The 18,831-nt window shown below is 33.8% G+C and overlaps 1 protein-coding gene across 16 annotated transcripts in view; it reads left to right on the forward strand.

Annotated features, from left to right (window-relative positions):
• Positions 1–18,831, forward strand: part of RYR2 (ryanodine receptor 2) — a 384,087-nt gene that overhangs the window by 321,656 nt on the left and 43,600 nt on the right. For 9 of the 16 annotated variants that reach the window (XM_074537522.1, XM_074537518.1, XM_074537525.1 and 6 more), the window contains 9 exons: positions 640–736; positions 5,018–5,121; positions 5,663–5,714; positions 5,848–5,901; positions 7,526–7,549; positions 13,489–13,588; positions 14,480–14,559; positions 16,469–16,545; positions 17,920–17,993. In XM_074537522.1, the coding sequence (XP_074393623.1) occupies positions 640–736; positions 5,018–5,121; positions 5,663–5,714; positions 5,848–5,901; positions 7,526–7,549; positions 13,489–13,588; positions 14,480–14,559; positions 16,469–16,545; positions 17,920–17,993 (662 nt within the window). The remainder of the gene's footprint in view (positions 1–639; positions 737–5,017; positions 5,122–5,662; positions 5,715–5,847; positions 5,902–7,525; positions 7,550–13,488; positions 13,589–14,479; positions 14,560–16,468; positions 16,546–17,919; positions 17,994–18,831) is intronic. The other 7 variants (XM_074537533.1, XM_074537528.1, XM_074537521.1 and 4 more) reach the window with 1 other exon arrangement.

Below are 18,831 nucleotides of genomic sequence, written 5' to 3' on the forward strand. Positions count from 1 at the left end.
GCTGTATTGTTCTTCCACAAATCCACTACAGTTTATACAGAGCTATTTGGCAAGCTCAAAAGGAAAAAAAAAAAAAGAAAGCCAGTAATTGATAAACTTGGTATTATAGCTTGTATATTGCTTTATTTATTAGATTTAATTACTTTTCCCCATCTTCTGAAAAGAATAACAAAAAATATTATTTTCAATTTCTAATTTCAGGTCTAATCCTCAGCTTTAAAAAATGCAATTATTTGAGCACAATCCAAAGTTATCAATTTCTGTTATCTTAATATTTGTATTAAAAAACATAAAAATGTTTTATATATAAAGAACATAAAACTCACCAATGTGATAATTTATTTTTTATTTGTTGCATTTAAATTTCTTTACAGTTTTATTTATTATCTGTTCCTAAATAATTATTACTATGTTTGAGCATCAGTTTTGCAAGTTTGTGTGACACAGTCTTAAATAAAACATTTTAATCTAAATTTTCTTTTTAAATGGGTGCTTTGATAGGTTTTAACATAGAAATTTTTCTTCCCTTTTTAATTATTATTGTAATGACTGGACAGTTGTTCAAGCTAAATGAAATTCATATTGGTCAAATCTTCTTTTTACAAGTTTACAGTTTTTGTTTTAAATGTTCCTTTTTAGACACCGAGCCGTCAATCTCTTTCTTCAAGGCTATGACAAATCTTGGATTGAAACAGAAGAACACTACTTTGAAGACAAACTGATAGAAGACTTAGCAGTACGTCTGAGTGAAAGGGGCATAGGAATTTATTATGGATTAACATTTTCCTTGTATAGTAATAATTATAAATCTCTGAAGTAGCTAAGATATCACTTAAGCTATCTCTACCAAAGGGATGAGCTATAACCAAGTCACTTTGTCAGCTTTTTAAAAATTGCACGTGATGGAGATTCCGAAATCCCCTCAGGCTCTTTGCTTCAGGGCTCCAATAACCTTTTATAAAGCTTTTTTTGCCTAAATTACATATCAATTGCTGTCATTCCCCTATCTCTTATCTTCTGCCCTGTGGAGAACTGGAACAACCTATTCCCTCCTGTTTTGCAGCTAACCTTTGTGTATTTGAGGACTACATAATGCACGTTAAAGCCATTTAAGTCAAAAGGTTAGAATATGAAACTAGAGGAATCTAGTCTTAGATCAGTCAGTTCCTTCAAACCTGTCAAGAGTCTGCTTCTTCACAGAAGAATCCTCTTGGCAGGGACATGAAGATTTTTCCCAGTAGTGAAGTGTTAGAGCTGTGTCTTTAGCCTTGCAAATACCTACAATGATTTCCATTTAAGTCTGGGGTCCTCAATCCTTACAATTGCCTCTCTGAAAGGTAGCATTTTCACAGCTTGGGCAAGAAACTAGGAACTGATTCAGTCCCTGGGAGGTCCAACAGAACAAAATCTGAAATAAGTCTTTTTACTGTAAAGGGAGCCTGCTCTCTGTAATAGAGAGAGGAAGGAAACCATAAAATTTCCATTAGCAAAAAGAATATTAATCTGCTTTTACTGCTTAAAGATTATGCTTAAAACCAGTCACCCAAGTTGTAAACAATTTTGAAAATTAGGATCAAAATAGTGAAAGGGAAATCAGCAGCAATGAGCTCAACACAGACAGACTTTGGAAGTTCAGTTTTGCCAGCACACATGCAGAATTAATTTATAGTGACATCCTTATTTTACGAGCAATATTATTCTTACTCTGAAAATACAAGAGACTTCTACAAATGTTTACTCTGGATACAGCCTTTTAAACTGATATCCTTATGTATCCCAACACAATGCAAGTGTTTTAAATAGTGCAGGTTCAGTCTCAAATATAATTCTATTTTAGCAGTTTGGAGCATGAGTGTGCATGTGTACACGTGTGCATGTACGTGCAGGTGTGTGCATGTAAGGAAATAGCCTAGCATGGTAATTTGGCTTCACTGACATAAAGGATTATCTCCTTACCTCCATGATGAACCCATATATCTGCTAAGTTTATTAATAGCTCCTTGCCAACCAGTAGCTTGAGTGAAAAACTCTCTCTGAGAGGACAGAAACAGACTGACCTGGCTTTTATATCATCCTTTATTTTAAAAAAAGGAAAAAAACCTACAGTAATTCCCTTTTAATTCCCCAAAAATATGGATTTGTGTGTTTCCATTGCTCTCTTTGGGAGACACGTATTGCACCTTTCATTAAAAAGAGCACACCAAACTCCATCTGTCTTTTAAATAAATTTACATCACATTCTTGCTGCCTTAGAGCACTCACTCCCAGAAGGGTGAGAATTTGAGTTTCAGCTTTGTGAATCTGACACAGAATGTTTTGTGGACGTCATGAAAGATGTGTTTGTGTTGCTGGTGAAGTTTCCTCTTAGGGAAACTATACGCTGCTTTAGCAAGGAGTTAAAAGTTTATTGAACTGGCAAGTTGGAATCACAGCCTAGGCTAGGGTAGCAGAACTCATCTGGAAGGGGAGAAAGGGGGAGCCTTGGGCTCTCTGATGTATTCTTGAAGGGTTGTCTGAAGTTTCTGGACAGTTCACATATTGAATAGGAGAATTAATTGATCCAGGACCCAGAAACCATAGGCAAGTTCCCTGTCCTTTAACTCTGTCTAGTTAGTACACTACAATCTTTTTTGCCATAGTGAGTTCTTTCTCAATACTGAGAACCTTGACCATTCTTTTCTGCTAAGTAAAAATTATTGAAAGGAACAAATACAGTCAAAGCTGTTCTATTGCTGACTTTGCCAGGTCCCAGTGATTTATGGACGGGTGGTAAAAGCTTTTTCTGGGATTTGGGAATTAACCATTTCCCTCACATAAAAGCAGAGAACTGAACTTACACTTGCAGTTTTTCTCCCTCAATCTTCTCTCCTTAAGTCTGTTATACAGAAGTGAATCTTCTTCTTCCACTTGTGAAGTTAAAGGATTAAAGAATTCACTTGTGCTCTTTTTGAGGAGTTTAATTATGCTGATTCTTAATTCTGATTCAACATATCAAGCCTCTGAGGCAACTAGATTTTTATGTTTCATGTTAGCATCGTAAGGTATTCAGCACTTTTTTTAATTGTAAAAATGCTTCTGCTTAAATAAATAGGTCATATGAACACAAGCTTATTTGACATAATTGTTGGTGAATAATTGGACATAATAAATTGTAAGAACAGTCTGTTTAATAGAAACTTAGATTATATAAAATACTAATAATACAATAAAATTATATAAAATAATATTTTTTAAATCGTCAACATTTAGAAATGACAGCTAAAACTTACCCAACCTGTGTGTTTTACCCTCTTATGTTACATTCAGCTAAAGCTTTTTGTTTCACACTTAAATAATTGTAGGGCAAATGTCTCAAGATGGTGAATATTAAGCATACTTATTTGCCAGAAATTTCAGAAAATCACTGATTCTAGTGTTCATGCTGTGCTTAATAATGAGTTCTCCTTAACTTAGTCATTGGTGAATTTGATCCTCCATTTAATTTCAGTAAATCTATGTAAACTAGTAACACATTAACACAACTTCTGCACTTTTGTTTCATCAGTTTTTATAGCATTAAGGAGATATCCTGGTTGATATCATTATGAAGTACAGAATACTGTCAGTTAATTAAAGAGAAGGTCAGCGTTCTAAATGAGATTGAAATAAAGAGCAGGGGAAGACATCCATAATTGTTCTGGTCTTGTTATTGATACTGTAAATATCATCACATAGTGAAAAATGTGAAATGAAACCTTGTATGGCCATCATAGAACGGCACATGGAGCCGTGTGCATAGACAACCATTGTGCATAGACATCAGCTGAAGGGAATTCTCAGCTGCAGCCAGTCATGTTTGGTACAGTTGCATGAGAAAGGTGGATTTCATAGAAATAGTAGTATTCATAGAAAGCTGTAGGCATTCCCACAGGAATCTCTCTGGCATGAAAAAATTTGTGTTCTTAATAGACAACAATCCATTTTCCTCGTATCTCTGAAGTGACCAACCTATCCTTATTGCTTAAAAGATGATGTATGGCAATATAATAATGTATTACTCATTCTGTCTTATCAATGCATGGAATTCTTTTTATCTGCATTTTCGTATATAGTGCTAGATGAAAACAAGGGCAAAGAGTGGTCATATTTTATTCAACCAATTTTCTTTGAGCTTCTATATTCTGCATAGAAAAAAGTGTCTGGATGAAGCAATTTTTTAAATAACTTGATAGGCAAAACTTGCTTTCTGAAAATATCTTTTTGCAAACAATAAGAAGTCAGAGGTTTATATAGATGCTTTTCAGAACACCGCTTTCGTTGTTGTCATTGTAGTATTTAGGACCACATTTTCTTTCAAAGAAAGGCAACTAGAGCTAAAACTGAAACTAAAGCTAAAACTTTCAGTCTAAAACTGAAAGAAAAATAACCACATGGAAAAAGAACCCTCTTTATGCATTTATATTTATTATTGAATTATATATAATATTTTTTGTACATTATTGATTGTACTTGTCCTAAAATTCTACATCCTGCGAACATTAGTGTTGTTGGTAGACTGTAGCTGTCTAAAACTGTTGGTAAGCTTCAGGTTTGGATTTCTTCTCCCTCAAAGTCTCTCAGAGTTTCTCAGTGAGCATTATACCTAGCACAGACTTGAAACAGGATTTTCTTTTTTATCTGATGAAGCTCGTTAACGTAGCAACAGACAGTATAATAATAAATGATGGCATGTGGTTTCCACTAGTTCTGGATAACAGAGTAAGACTGAAGTTATTTTCTGAATCTAGGGAAGAGAGTTGATTTTTATGAGGAGAAGAAATCCAAAGCTTTGCAAGGGGCATCATCTTTGTAAGTCTTCATGGTCATAAACACAGTTGGGGTTCAGTTTTGTCATACTTTGCTTGGAAGTTGCTTCCTCCTGGTTGTTCAAATCAAAATTACCTTTGTTATTATTAAATGATTAGAAAATTGCACAGAGTGAAACATTTTTCGCTATAGAGAATTAAATATCCTTTTAAATTATTTTTTTTTCCTAAAGAAACCTGGAGAGGAACCACCAGAAGAAGATGAAAGCCTTAAAAGAGTTGATCCTTTACATCAACTTATTCTGCTATTCAGTCGAACAGCCCTGACTGAAAAATGGTAGGGATGGTGTGAGACACTTCAGAGTGTATGCAGATTTTCAGATTACTCCTGTATTTGAAGTCATTTATGTCTCTTTTCAAGCGAGATTGCATAAGCTAGGCCAAACCGTGCGTATGAACATATGGTGAGTTTGAGTTACACTCAAACCTCTTTAGCTTGTGGTATGTAAAGAGATTTTAGTATGACTTTTTCACAGCTATGGATACTGTGTTCAGGGCTCACTACTCCTCTGTCTTGTGTCTGTGTTCCCTATTGACAGTTACATTCTGAATATGAAATATATTCTAAGTATAATTAAAAATTAACTATATTCACTTTACTGGAAGATGTTTATGAATTTCTGAGTACTGTGTTTGTAGCTGGCTATACTTTTCTATTTGTATAAGTTAATAAAGTCTTTATTTTGCAAAAATACTTTAGTAATTATGAGCATAGAAGTTATTTTAAAATATTTTTAAGATGTTTAAAAATATTTTGGCACTTCAGTTCTACTGTAATTAATCTTTCTCATTTTACCTTTCCTCTGTCTGTTAACCAGCAAACTAGAAGAAGATTTCCTGTATATGGCTTATGCTGACATTATGGCAAAGGTAACTTGTTTGATACCTATTGCTTATTTTGTGTTTTAATTAAGTTAGTTTAGAAGATCAAGATAATTAATTTGTAAAGTGTTACCTGTAAATTGTGAGTTATCAGCAATGTTTCCTTTCTACATGATATCAGAGTTGCCATGATGAAGAAGATGATGATGGTGAAGAAGAAGTGAAGAGTTTTGAAGTAAGATTATACTTGTTTTGTTTTCTTGTCATGTTAGACATTATTTCATAGCTTCCAGCTGACATTTATGTTTTTTGGTTCATGGCTTACTGCAGCTTATTATGCCAGTGAACTGCATGTCACAAGCTGGATATGGCAGATATAAGTCCCCCGATTAATATTAGTGAAATAAAAACATGCACAGTATTACACAAGATTAAACAGAGAATAATTTAGTAGATCTAAATTTATCTCCTTTAACTTTTTAGTTAGGTATTACAGATAGTAACTTAGTCTAAAAGTATGATAATAACAGACTGAATCTTTTAAATTATTCGGTCCTACCATTAGTTTGGATTTTTAAAATACCATAATACTACTTTTTGCAGTAGTCATTTACATTCAGTACCTATAATTCATACAGTAGTTTTATGTTCACACATATGTTAGTACTTCTTAATAAAATGTGGTGAACTTCTATTCATTAGTACTGCTAAGAATTTTTGCTTGTGTTGACAATAGGGGCTCTGTATTTATTAGTGTTTAATGCTGAGTTTTTAGTGATCATCACTGTTTAAGGATAAACACATGAGTTAATTACAAGTGTAAGAGTTGATTCCTTGTCCTGTGTTTGCTCTGGGATCTGTCTCTCTTTTTCCATTAATAAAATGACATTTGCAAGAAATTTTGCTCTTCAGAGGGCCACTGAGGGGATTAGCTCTTTAATGTTTTTAATATTTTAATGTGTTTTGGCATATTACAATTCTGGCATTAAAAGGTGTCTTTTGTGTCTTTCAAATCAATAATTATTTATATTTCATATCTCTACTAAAACACAGAAACACGAAATAAATACTTTGATTATTTTTTTTAAAATTCTAAATATAAGGATTGATTTGCTGTAAAACTATCTGTGTTGTTCTGATTATTGAGGAGTGGTTTGGGTCATTTTTACTTTTACTCCATTGCTTTATGGACATAGAATGTTCTGTATGTTTTCTACATGATGCTACATGATATAACACTGAATTATTTAAGTACATATTCCCTATTTGACTGTATAAAGAAATCAGAAAGAATATAAATACTAAATTCTTTTCAATCACTCAGAAGTCCAGTTGAGTTACAAGTAATATCCTCAAAATATGAAATTTTGTTTCTTGGTAAATATTTCATTATGAACCCAAGTTTCAGTGTGTTTTTTTGATTTTTTTTTTCTTTTCCCCTGGGAATGCAGTATATGACATACCACTGACAAAGACTATTCATTCCTATAGGGTCTTAGCAGTTAGCCTCTACATGCTTGTTAGATATCAAAAGTCTCATGCTTATAGATATGAAAATTTTTAAATAGGAAGTCATTGAGGTGTATGAAAAATCTATCAGTAAGAAATTTGTTAGTGCTCCTTACCTAAATTGTAATGGGTTCTTTGTTTAGCATTCAATTTTTTGTCTTGAGAGAAGATCCTACTCATCTTTTTCTCTTTATTATTTTTCTTATAGCTGTGAAACTTATGTTTAAATAATGTATTTAATGTTCAAAAGACAATTTATTGTATGTATTTGGTCAGTCACCTATAGAAAAAAAAAATTGGACTTCTTTTTCTTATTACTATTTCGCTTCTTGTCCTTGCCCTTCCTTAAGGTGACAGGATCACAACGCAGCAAGGTAAAAAAAAAAAAAAAATGTGTGTGTATTTGTCTGGGTCTAATTTTGTGATTTTTCAGGCCCAACATCTTGGATAAGTTCAACTAAAGGGTCTTGATATAATTATTAACATTTCAGTTTCAGCATGACATCTCTACCAAACCCTTTTTGTGTGCAAGCTCTTTAAAGATTTCAGGAATTATTTATGCAGAATATGCCGTGTAAAATTGTGATACTGTTTTGGGGAAGACAGAGTGTTGTTTGGCTTGTTCATGTTGTTTTGCTGTTCATGCCTTTTGTGCATCAGTTATGTTTCTGGTTTTAACTTAATTTGAATTAGTAAAGCAACTTACGTGGTTATTAAGGGAAAGGAGTGGAACTTTTCTTCTGTATCTTAGCAGAGACGCGTTTCTGATGTAGCGGTAGAATTCTGTTTCCAATATTTGTCACAGAGAGAGCATCAATCATAGTCCATGTCTGATTCAGATCCTTTGGAACTGAGTTCTCAGCCTTCAGCATTATAGTATTTGACAGAAACTCCTTAGATACTCCTTACCTTAAATGATTCATAGTTCTTCTATGTTTTTTCTAAGAACATAGAGGCAATAGCTCTGAAACTTCATTGTTAATTGTTTTATTGGCTCTGTTTCTTGCTCAGCCTTTTGTGTGTCATCAAGAGAGCCTCACCATTTGTTTCTGAAAGATGTCCCAGGGTTATATAGCTGACTATTTGCCTGCTTCATGCAGGTCAAAGTCTCAGTTCCCACTGTTGACTCAGGCCACTTGCTGGTGGTGCTGCAAGGCTGATATTCTGGGAGAAGGTATGGTGTGTGGAGTAGCTAGTTTTTGGTTCTGAGGGGGTTAAATACAGTTATTTTTTCTGTGGTTAATGACAGCTAGAGTAAGTAAAGATTACTTGCTTGAGATTTGAAATGCACAGATTTAGCTAATGGCCTGACTTCAGTCAGTAGCTTCAAATTTCATTTCCCATGGCAATTGTAACCTTCTTCATGGAAAGGAGCAAGGAGATTTTGGTATTTCATTTGCTAGCCTTCTATTAACATTCACATCACAAAAGAAAGAGGTTCCCTGGCATCTGTGGGGAGAGATGACGTATTTCAGGATCAATTTTACTCTTACACCTCCAAAAATTTGCACAGGTCTGTTCCATATGGCTTCATATGATAAAGGCATTATTCTGGAAGATGAATGTGCTCACAAAAATTTATTTAAAAGGTATTGTAATTATTTTGAACAAAGTGCATATCAAAAACCCCAAAGGAAATATATAAGGAATCTAATAATATAATTAATTCTTTTTTCATTCCAACAATTCAGCTATTCAAATACTACATATCTATCACTCTGCTTACCTCGTTATCACTAAATCTTATATGCTCCATAACATTTTTTTTTCTTGCTGACTGTGAAGTATTTTAAAAGGGAACAAAAGCACAACAAGAAATAACCCTTGCTTTCTTCATACATGGCATCAATCAGTTGTGCAGATGTGAAACTGTACATACCAGATGCGTGTGTCTTTGTATGTGTATATGTGTGTTTCTTTCTGTCTAGTGATCAAACGTCAATGTTGAAGGCAGTTCTTTTATTCTCTCCTGTGTATCCATGTGAAAAGTGTGACTGTTAAGTTTGTTTGGGGATAAAAGTCTACTGCTCCTCTAGACTTTAAAAATGTGTGGTGTTTGAAGTCTTGGATCCTTTTGCATTCAGAGCAAGAGAGATATTTCGGCAAGCTTAGAATGGGATGAAAATGCTGAGTATATTTTACTGACAGTTCTGTTGCTCATATCTCATGCAGGGTAGTCTTATTTTTGTACAATTAATTTAAATTGGGTTAATAGTATGAACAATAGATATGACAATAATGTTCTCTGTATGTTAGTATGTTCCTGTCAACATTTACCTGCTAGTATTTGCTTTGAGTTATTACAGATGTCTTTGCCCCTTCCTCTTTGTCTCAAAGTTAACTTTTTGTCTTATTGAACAGATGCTCAATTGAACAACCTGTAAAGTTGGTGTCACTGTCTCCTTTGATTCCATCTGATAAGAAATTCTTTTTAATCTAACTGTTTCACTAGCTAAATGCAAATAATTTTCTGCATTTGAGTCACTCCTACATATTAATGTGCACTAAATACTTGTAGGATGGGAACTCAAAGAAGGAATCAAAATTTAGCTCTTATTTTTAAACTCATTTGTATTAAATTGATTTAAATTGACTCTTCACAGGAAGAAAAATTGAGGAAATAGAACTTCCTATATCAGTTCTTTTCATTCCTGTTACTGGTAGCAACTTTTTAGTAAACTTCTTTATTCACAAGTTTTTTGACAAAAGGATACATTGTGCTGTCACTTTCCTCAGACAAAAATTTTCATGTTTCTTTACATACAAATAATGCAACCTCATAAAGGTTGAAGATGGTTACCTGTATCTCCTACTATCACAAATCCTGAATAAGCCACTGAGTGTCCATATACGACATATTTACAAAAAGTAACTATTTATTCTGTTAATTAAGATCAGACTCCATATTCAATTTATCAATTCTAAGAAGATTAACATTCAAATAACTATGCAAAAATGTGTTTTTGTCAGTTTTCTCCACATGTAATGGATTGTATGGAACCTAATATATGGTTTCACTCCTACATTACAGAATACATTATTTATTAATAGATAGTTTGGGTTGGAAAGGACCTTTAAAGGTCCTTGAGTCCAAACCTCTCACAACAAGCGGTGATACTTCCATGATGAACTCCAAAAGAGGGATTTAGAAAAAAAATCATATTTTTTTATAGAGCAGAAACCAACATATATTGAACTTAAAGGATTGAAGTGTTTATAAATATGTATCTATAAAAAGGTACAGAAGTATTATGCATGAGTACTTGATATTTTAATTACATAGCTTATACTTATGCATGCCTGAAATTGAAATGAACAGATGTTTTGCCAGTGTAAGTCCTGCCTAATAGGATTTGTTTTCTAGACTAAGCAGAAGTGTTGAAAAAATATGAAGACAATTCAAAGGCGAAGCATTCGTCTTCTAATAGCTGAGTTGAAAGCAATTTCTGTTCTTTACATATTTTCTTATTTTCTTAAGCTTAATTTCATGATTTCATATTAAAAAAAAAAAGCTCTGTAAAAGTAGGATCTTATGCCAGTGGTGGCAGCAAACAAACCTCCATATGTCCTAGCTCAAAGGGAGGCTCCAATAATCAGTCTCTGTATGAATTACAAGAAAGTTTAAGAATTTCAGTTGTCAGTTAAAGTTTCTCTTTAGTTTTAGCAAGTTTGTTGTCTACAAATTCAAACTAAAAATTGTGGTTTTGGCTGATTTATTTTGGCGTATGATTGCTCATAATGATTTAAACCCCAAAAAACTGAAAGAAGTAGAAAATATTTGGACCTCTACTTTCAAAGAATATGATTCAGATGTTTCCTTGGTTTGGTAGAATGCTGGAAAAAGTCTATAATATGAGACCACATGTATGTACATTTATAAGTGGTCAGCTTTTTCCTATATGAGTGGAAATCATCCAAGATGAAGTAGATTTGTTCCTCATTGAGGATTGGGGTTTGGGGTGTGTTTTTTCTGTGTTTTCGTTGGTTGGTTGTTTTTTCTTTTTCTTTTTTTTTTTTTTTTTAATTCTTTTCAGTTGTTTTAAATGTTTCATTTAGTGAAGTATTTTTGCTATTGTTGTAATGGTTTGGTGAATGACAGAAAGCTCAAATCATTGGCTAATTACTTTGGTCGTCTCTTGACTTCAACTGGCAAGCAAGTGGATAAAGTGCAAAAAGCTGAAACTGGTAGCACAGATAACAGTGTAAACAGTAAGCACATCTTAGAGAAATGGGGATACCCTTACTAATTTAGTATGCTTTGTAGGCAATGGGTGGCCCTCTTCATGTAAATTCTGCCATCACATATATATTTATATATATGTGTTGAGTTGGCAGGGAGAAAGCAACAGTGAAAATGCATTGTGAAGCCGAAGAAGGAACCATGATCTTTATGTGTTATCATCAAAGAATGGTTGCTTCTATGAGAAATGCCTGTGGTGTTTTTGTTGGTGAATTGGTTTGGTGTTTGTTTTCTTTTTTGGTCTGTTTTGTTACTAATATCCTACACATCTTGATTTCCATGGGAAATGCCACTTTTCTCATCCTAAGCTGTTTGGCAATGCCTCTTTCTACTGTTCTTCTATACTGCCATTGCAAGAAGTTAGTCTGTAGATTATGCAGATTCATCCTCACTGTAAGCATTCTTATAAATATTTGATATTCTTATAAAAAATGTTGAACAATGAAAGTAGTTAGTAGCTGGTGTTAGGCTTGTGAATGGTAAATTTTGCAATGAAAGAAAGATGAAAAGGTGTTGGGTCTAAAACTAAAAGTATCTAGAAATAGGAAAGAGTTTTTAAGAAAAGAAAGGCTGATCAACTTTCAGAGGCTTCTGAAGCAAATGAAAATATTTTATTGTAGCCATACTGAACCTGTGATGTAATGATTTTCTGGTAGTTTGTGTGTGTGTGGTGTGTGTGTGCGTGTGAGTGTATGTTTCTGTTTTGTTTTTGTTGAACTCCCAGGAAGAGGTTTAAACATGAAGGCAAAACTTTCAAACCCTAGCATGGCTAAATACAAAGCAACGCTGCCATTTTTTTTTCCTTTTTGTGCCTCCATCTAGATCTGTCACATAATTTAAAGCAAAAAGAAAGATACAATTTAACCACAGGAGAGCTAATAGTGTGAAAAAAAAACCCTGATGAATTTTGTTTCCGCAGCACGATATTATCAAAGATTTAAGAAACAAATTTGCCAGCCTCGGCGAGAACTCTCTGGTAACAGCATAAATGTCTGTGTTGGTTTGCTTTTGAGTTAAAGGTTTCTTTTTCATTCATTTGAACATATTTCTCTTTTTTACCTCTTCTTTTTTAATTTATTACTCATATCCTCTATTTAGCAAGCCTTCATTTTTTAAACCTCTTCCATCTTCCAATGTATTTTTTCCGTAACTTGGATGGAAAGTTTATGGCAGCAAAGCTGTCATTCTGGCTACTTCTGCTGCAGCTGTTCCTGCTTCTAGGTCATACATGTTTTGGGCGTTGTGTTTTTGGACATGATACTAACTAATTGTGTCATGTTCCTTTTGAGTAAGCTTTTTACCACGCCATCTGATGGACTCGCTGTCATAGGGCTCTATGCAACTTCCATTTTGCAACTTATACTGCTTAGTCATCCTCAATTCTCCAGCAAACTTCAATTAACCTGATGAAAGTTGAAACTCTTCTGGAATTAACTGTGCCTTTATGTTTGCTCTTTATGCTCGTTATGTTTTCAGTAGTAGTTTAAATTACAAAAAAGAAACGTCACCATTGCTCAAGCAACGCCATGCAGTATTGTTTGTTGCCGCTAGAGAATACAAAATATAAAAGCACAGTGTATTCTATCAAATATTCTGTAAGTAGGGGGGCAATCTATATTGTAATATAATGATATGTTTTGAAAAAAATTCTGAGATGTTTCTTTTACTCTGGTATTCAGCAACAACTTACAACTCAATAGTCACATACTGAGCAGTATGAAGTTATGGTCACACTATAGAAGATTATTAAGAGTATGAACTGTTGCACAAAAACACAGCACAAAAGTGCAAGTTTGATACATGCAGTATATATCATGAGCATGGGCTTTGAACTAACCTAATGATTCACAATTGAGATGACTCTTTCCAGATAAACTGCTAAAAGCATATCAAAGAAAAATACCAAGTGGAGATTATTACTTGAACCTGTTAATTATTTGTCCAATAGCCTTGTATGTATTAAAATGGTTCATGATGTTGCCATAGAGCCCATATACTAAGAGAAAACCAAGAACCTTTGGAGGATTGATAGTAACTCAAATCTCATGTTAAATGACCGGAATTTTTATTCAGGAAAAAGAAATGGAAAAGCAAAAACTTCTGTATCAACAAGCCAGACTGCATGATCGAGGTGCTGCTGAGATGGTTCTGCAGACCATCAGTGCAAGTAAAGGTAAGGTTTTGGTGTGTAGATTAAACTTTAAACCTTATTTCTAATGAACTTTGAAGTGATTTTATGTCTTATTGGGCACAACATGCATATGTTTGGCTCTAAGATTTGCTTTCAAAATTAACTTGAAATTTCAAAATTTTTGACAGCTAATCCAGAAAAGTATAATGAATTACTTTAATGAGATTATTGTTTCTCTTGTAGTTGTAATTAATTTTTCTAGTGCTAATTTTGAGGATGGGTGAATTACTTCATAGCTTTAGCAGCACTGAATGACAAAATGGCCCTTAAATTCTGGAATGTATACAGTTCTGAAGTAGGTGTGGACTTAAGTTCTTTTGTTATTTCCCATTCATCAAATAACTGCTTTATTGGTGTACTTTGATAAAACATTTCAGAAGTTTAAATGATGATTTTTTTTTCCCGTAGAAACTATCTTATTCTAAGGTTTTATGCTTTCATTTTTTTCTTTTGTGATATTTTTTCACAATAGTGATATTTTAAAAACTCCTGACTATAAATTTTGTTTACTGTAATTAAATGCTTGGGTCACTGTCATTTTCAGAATAAACCAGAAGCAAACATCCAGATTTTCATGCAGAGGTGACATATTGGTAATTTTGAAAGCCAGCTTATCATTGTGAACCCACCCTTAAATCAACTGTTTGATGCCCTAGTGATTGAAACATGGTTTATATTCACTGAACTTAGTTATTCCTGCCTTATATTTTGCTTCTTCTGTGTAATTTATACGCATTACACTATGTCTGTAGGCACCCATGAAGAAATTAAGGAAAAATAGGTCAGTTTTACAATTCATTTAATGGATAAAATAATTAATAAAGCATTATTATTTTTAATATGATCCAAAAATATATTTTATAATATTTTAAGGTGAGATGGGGCCAATGGTTGCAGCAACCCTAAAGCTAGGAATTGCAATCCTAAATGGAGGAAATTCTACTGTTCAGCAGGTAAGATACTAGTTTGTTCTACCTTTCTAGCCAGTATAGGTCTTTCTACCATGGTCATTATTGCTGTAGTAGCACATTAGGTAGTGTCACTGTCACATACTGTTTATCCTCTTACTCCTGTTTGCAGAACAAAATTGTATACAAAAGTACGCTGCTTGATGGGTATTTATTATTTGTTTACAAGGCTAAAAGATTTGTTTTGCACTTCAGGTGAAAGGCAGAAATTTTATGTTACATCATTTACTTCTGTAGGAATTCTTAGGGAAGGAAGGCTTTCTTGGGAGATTGCCATTGTCCTATAGCCTGCAGAGCAAAATTGCTGATACCAGTCTTCACTAACTCCACAACTTAAGAAGTCCTTAGCTTATGCAATGAGACTCTTGCTGATAAAATCCTGAATAACTGATCCATTGTAAGATAATTTGGTTCCCAGTGGACAAGTCTGATATGTTAAAAGAATCCTGCAGTGCTGTAGAGGCTGATATAGGCTATGTTCAGGGTTCTGTACTAACTGAAGATTCCTATGTTGAGAAGAGTTTATACCTGCCATTACTAAATTATTGCAGTACAGTTTAAGGAATGCAGACAACTGGGAGCAGTTAAGGTCCCAAGTGAAGCTGCTGAATGCAACCAAAATAATGTTCCTTTCAGGGGCTGTCTTTGCTAGGAATTGACATGAAAGACTACAAGTAATGTAGAAATTATTTGCTTGAGCCATTGCCAGTTTTTTGTGATGTCATGATATTAAATTGGAAAATCATGACATTTCTAATCCTACAATCTGTTTTTAAAAATCATTTGGTAAAGACTTAATGAATCAAAATGCAGGAAACAATTAGTATTTTTAGATTGGTAGGAATGCTACTACTCAAAATTACATTCTTAAAACATCAAAGCATCAGTAGTGCAGTTAGAATTCTTGGGTTTTTTAGTTGTCTCATTTATACCTGTTTCTTCTGGGGTTATGCTCAATTTTCCAGTTTTCCTTTAGGTCCTAAGATCAGCTTTTTAGTCTTCCTTGAGAAGAGTGGTATGGATGGGGAGAGAGGAACAATAGTGATTTTTAGAAGTCATTATTATCATCCTCCTCTGGATTTCTTTGCTTTGATTGGTATAATGTTGTTGATTGGGGTATTCTTTTTCTGTAATCTTGAGTCTACTTGGGTTTACACTGGTACGTTTTGGTAACGCTGTCTGCCTACGTGCTGCCCATTTTGGAGGTTACTTATTATCTACTTTTCCTATTATTTTTGCAAAAATAGTTTTACTTCATTCACCACATGAATTCTTGTAGCTTTCCTACTAAGACTGACCTTTAACATTCTGGGTTTTCTTACAATGGAGAGCTCTGGTATCATCCTATCTCTTTGCTCAACAATTCATTGCATTCTAGAATCACAGTTCATTCAGTAAATTCTTGGTATCGCAATCTGTTTTCAGATAGTTATTCCACATTATAATAAAGCTAAAAAAATTTAAAATATGCTCAAATTAATGCTAACATACTACTGCACCTAAAATAATTTGAAATAAACTGAAGTTAAGAAAAACCTTTTCTGGTGGTGAAACAATAGTGTCAACATAAATTTTTAGCCTAGTAGTAGCAAGAATGCATTTGTATTAAACTCTAAATTCTTCTGGCTGTGTTGACTTTAGTTACTATCTTCATTTTTCATGCTTTAGGAAGGCATACCCAAAATGTATGACCTTTTCTGTAAAGTACATAAGCATTAAATGTTGCTTTTGATTTTGATATCTGTATTTTTCTCTGCAAGGGTCTTTAATATTAGAGATATTTCCAAACACCAACATCACTAACAGTATTGAATACATATAGTCTTAAGTTACCTAGGTTGTTATTATAATAGGAATATTAACTCTCTGTGTAAATTATTTGTGTTTGCTGCAGAAAATGCTTGACTACCTCAAGGATAAAAAGGACGTGGGGTTCTTTCAGAGCCTTGCTGGTCTTATGCAGTCCTGTAGGTAAGAAAATATCAACTTGAAAAATTTATTATTTTGCATGTATGTTTTATTCTATGGGATTTATTGTTCTGGAATGATCCTCTACATAGTCCTTGCAAACAGCACTAGGGGTTTATAATGAGCTAGATTTGGGTTAAAGAATAGAATGATGCTCGTGGGGGAAAAATATTGGTGATATGGACCTGCCTTTGTAAGAAAGCTCTTTCCAAAAATATTTACATAATTTGAGTCTACCTGAGATATGGCAGAAAGCAACTCCAGAGTTAGGAGCATTCCTCAGAGGCAAATCCTTAACTCTGGAGGCATCCAGTAATCCTGCAGAGATCAGGTTAATGATCAATTATAAGTAAGCACAAAAGGTTTTGGGAAACCCCAGATTTGCTAGAATTAGTCATAGGACCTCTTAGTAGTCAGAAAAAGTAATGAAATATCTAATTTCATATTAAATTAATGAATTTTAATAAATTGAGGTGATACTATGACCTTTTTGTTCATTCAGGTTTATTTTTTATATTAATTCTATATATAAATGTATGTGTTTAAATGTTTTATACATAATTTCTAAGAATAAACTGTATCAGTAAATGATGTACTAGTGAACATAAAACATACAACTGAAAGGGGCTCCCTGGATCAGGTGATTCAGTCTTCTTATATCCAAGGTATCATGTTATGTATTCTTTTTTCTTAATTATGTATTCTTTTTTCTTAATGCTGTCTGTGGCCAAGTTTCATTTTGAAATCAGTGAGGTTTCTTGCCAGCAGAGGTTCTGCCATAATTCTGTGTTAATCTAACTTTTATAACCATTTTTGCTTATGAACAAAAGTTATCCCTGGCCAGCTGACGTGCAAAGCCCTGAAAGGCAGAATCTCACAGGTTCACAAATGAGATGTGTGAGGTATCATCCTTCCTTGAATATGGTTAGTTGAATACATATTCCCTTTTGGCAGCTTCAGTTTTTCAGAATGTGGAAGGAGAGAAACACTAAATGAAACTAATAATGACAGTTTCGTAATGGACCTTGCTGCTTGGTATGAATTGGGCTATAATACAAAAGTAGTCAATGACTTGGCTTCCTTATAGCACCTAAAATTGAGTATGTGTATCCTAAATGCATAAATTCTCCTTTTTTTTGGTCAGTCATACAGAGCTGAATTCTGTGGTCACATTCAGAGCAAAAGCAGGTTCAGGCTATTTAGCTGAGATTTGTAGTCTCCTAACAGACACATATATCAAGTCACAGTGATGTATCTTTTTCAGACTAGTATGCTTGTAAACTTCAATGAAATCACACATCCTTTTTAACTTCCACAAAATTAAATATTGCATTTATTTAATTAATCACAGGACAAATGTAATTTTTCTCACCGCAGTGTTCTTGACCTAAATGCATTTGAACGTCAGAACAAAGCAGAAGGCCTTGGCATGGTGACTGAAGAGGGATCAGGTACTATTGATTCAACAGAAATTATACATGACCTTTTTGAAGTTTTGCAGAATCAAGCTGAATTTGAAAGGACCCAGGGGAGGTTTAAGTTAGGCATAAGGAACAGGTTCTTCACCCAGACAGTGTTTGGGCACTGGAACAGGCTCTCTGGGAAAGTGGTCACAGCCCCAGCCTGGCACAGTTCAAGCAGTGTTTGTCTGGACAATGCCCTCAGGCACGTGGTGTGACTCTTGGGGTGTCCCATGTGGGGCTTGGATTTAGAATTTGAAGATACTTATGGGTCTCTTCCAATTCAGGATAGTCTGTGATTCCATGAACCTTGTAAATATATATCTAGAGGCTGAAGCTAAAACAGGTTTCCTAAAATTGATTTATGTTTAATTTACATACCTAAGCCAGTCCTTAGCAACAGTAAATCATTAGCATGTGTTGAGTTTCAAAATGATCTCAGAGGACTGTTTCTCATCATTTTGAAGAAGTGAAGACATTACATGTAAAATTGAAAACATATTCCAGTTACGAACAGCAGTGTTTGTGCATGTAAAACATTTCAGAAGTCCCCATCCAGTTTCAGCATAGAATGAAATTAAAAATTCCCACCTGATTTCTTGAACTGAAAACCACACCACTTACTTAAGCCATAAATTAAATAAAAGAGGTTGCTGGAAATCTATCTGCTCTTTGGGAAAAAGTCTGGTAAAAGCTTTTTCTTTGTTTTTTTTTTTTTCTATTTGTCTTTGGGGAAAAATTGCAAAATTTTCACTCTACTTTTGACTTTGAACCAATTTGGCTTTCTATCCTTGGTGTTGTTACTTCGCTTGTCAATTTCTTTCTTCTA

This window comes from Zonotrichia albicollis, chromosome 3, assembly GCF_047830755.1.
Source record: "Zonotrichia albicollis isolate bZonAlb1 chromosome 3, bZonAlb1.hap1, whole genome shotgun sequence".
Taxonomy (NCBI): domain Eukaryota; kingdom Metazoa; phylum Chordata; class Aves; order Passeriformes; family Passerellidae; genus Zonotrichia; species Zonotrichia albicollis.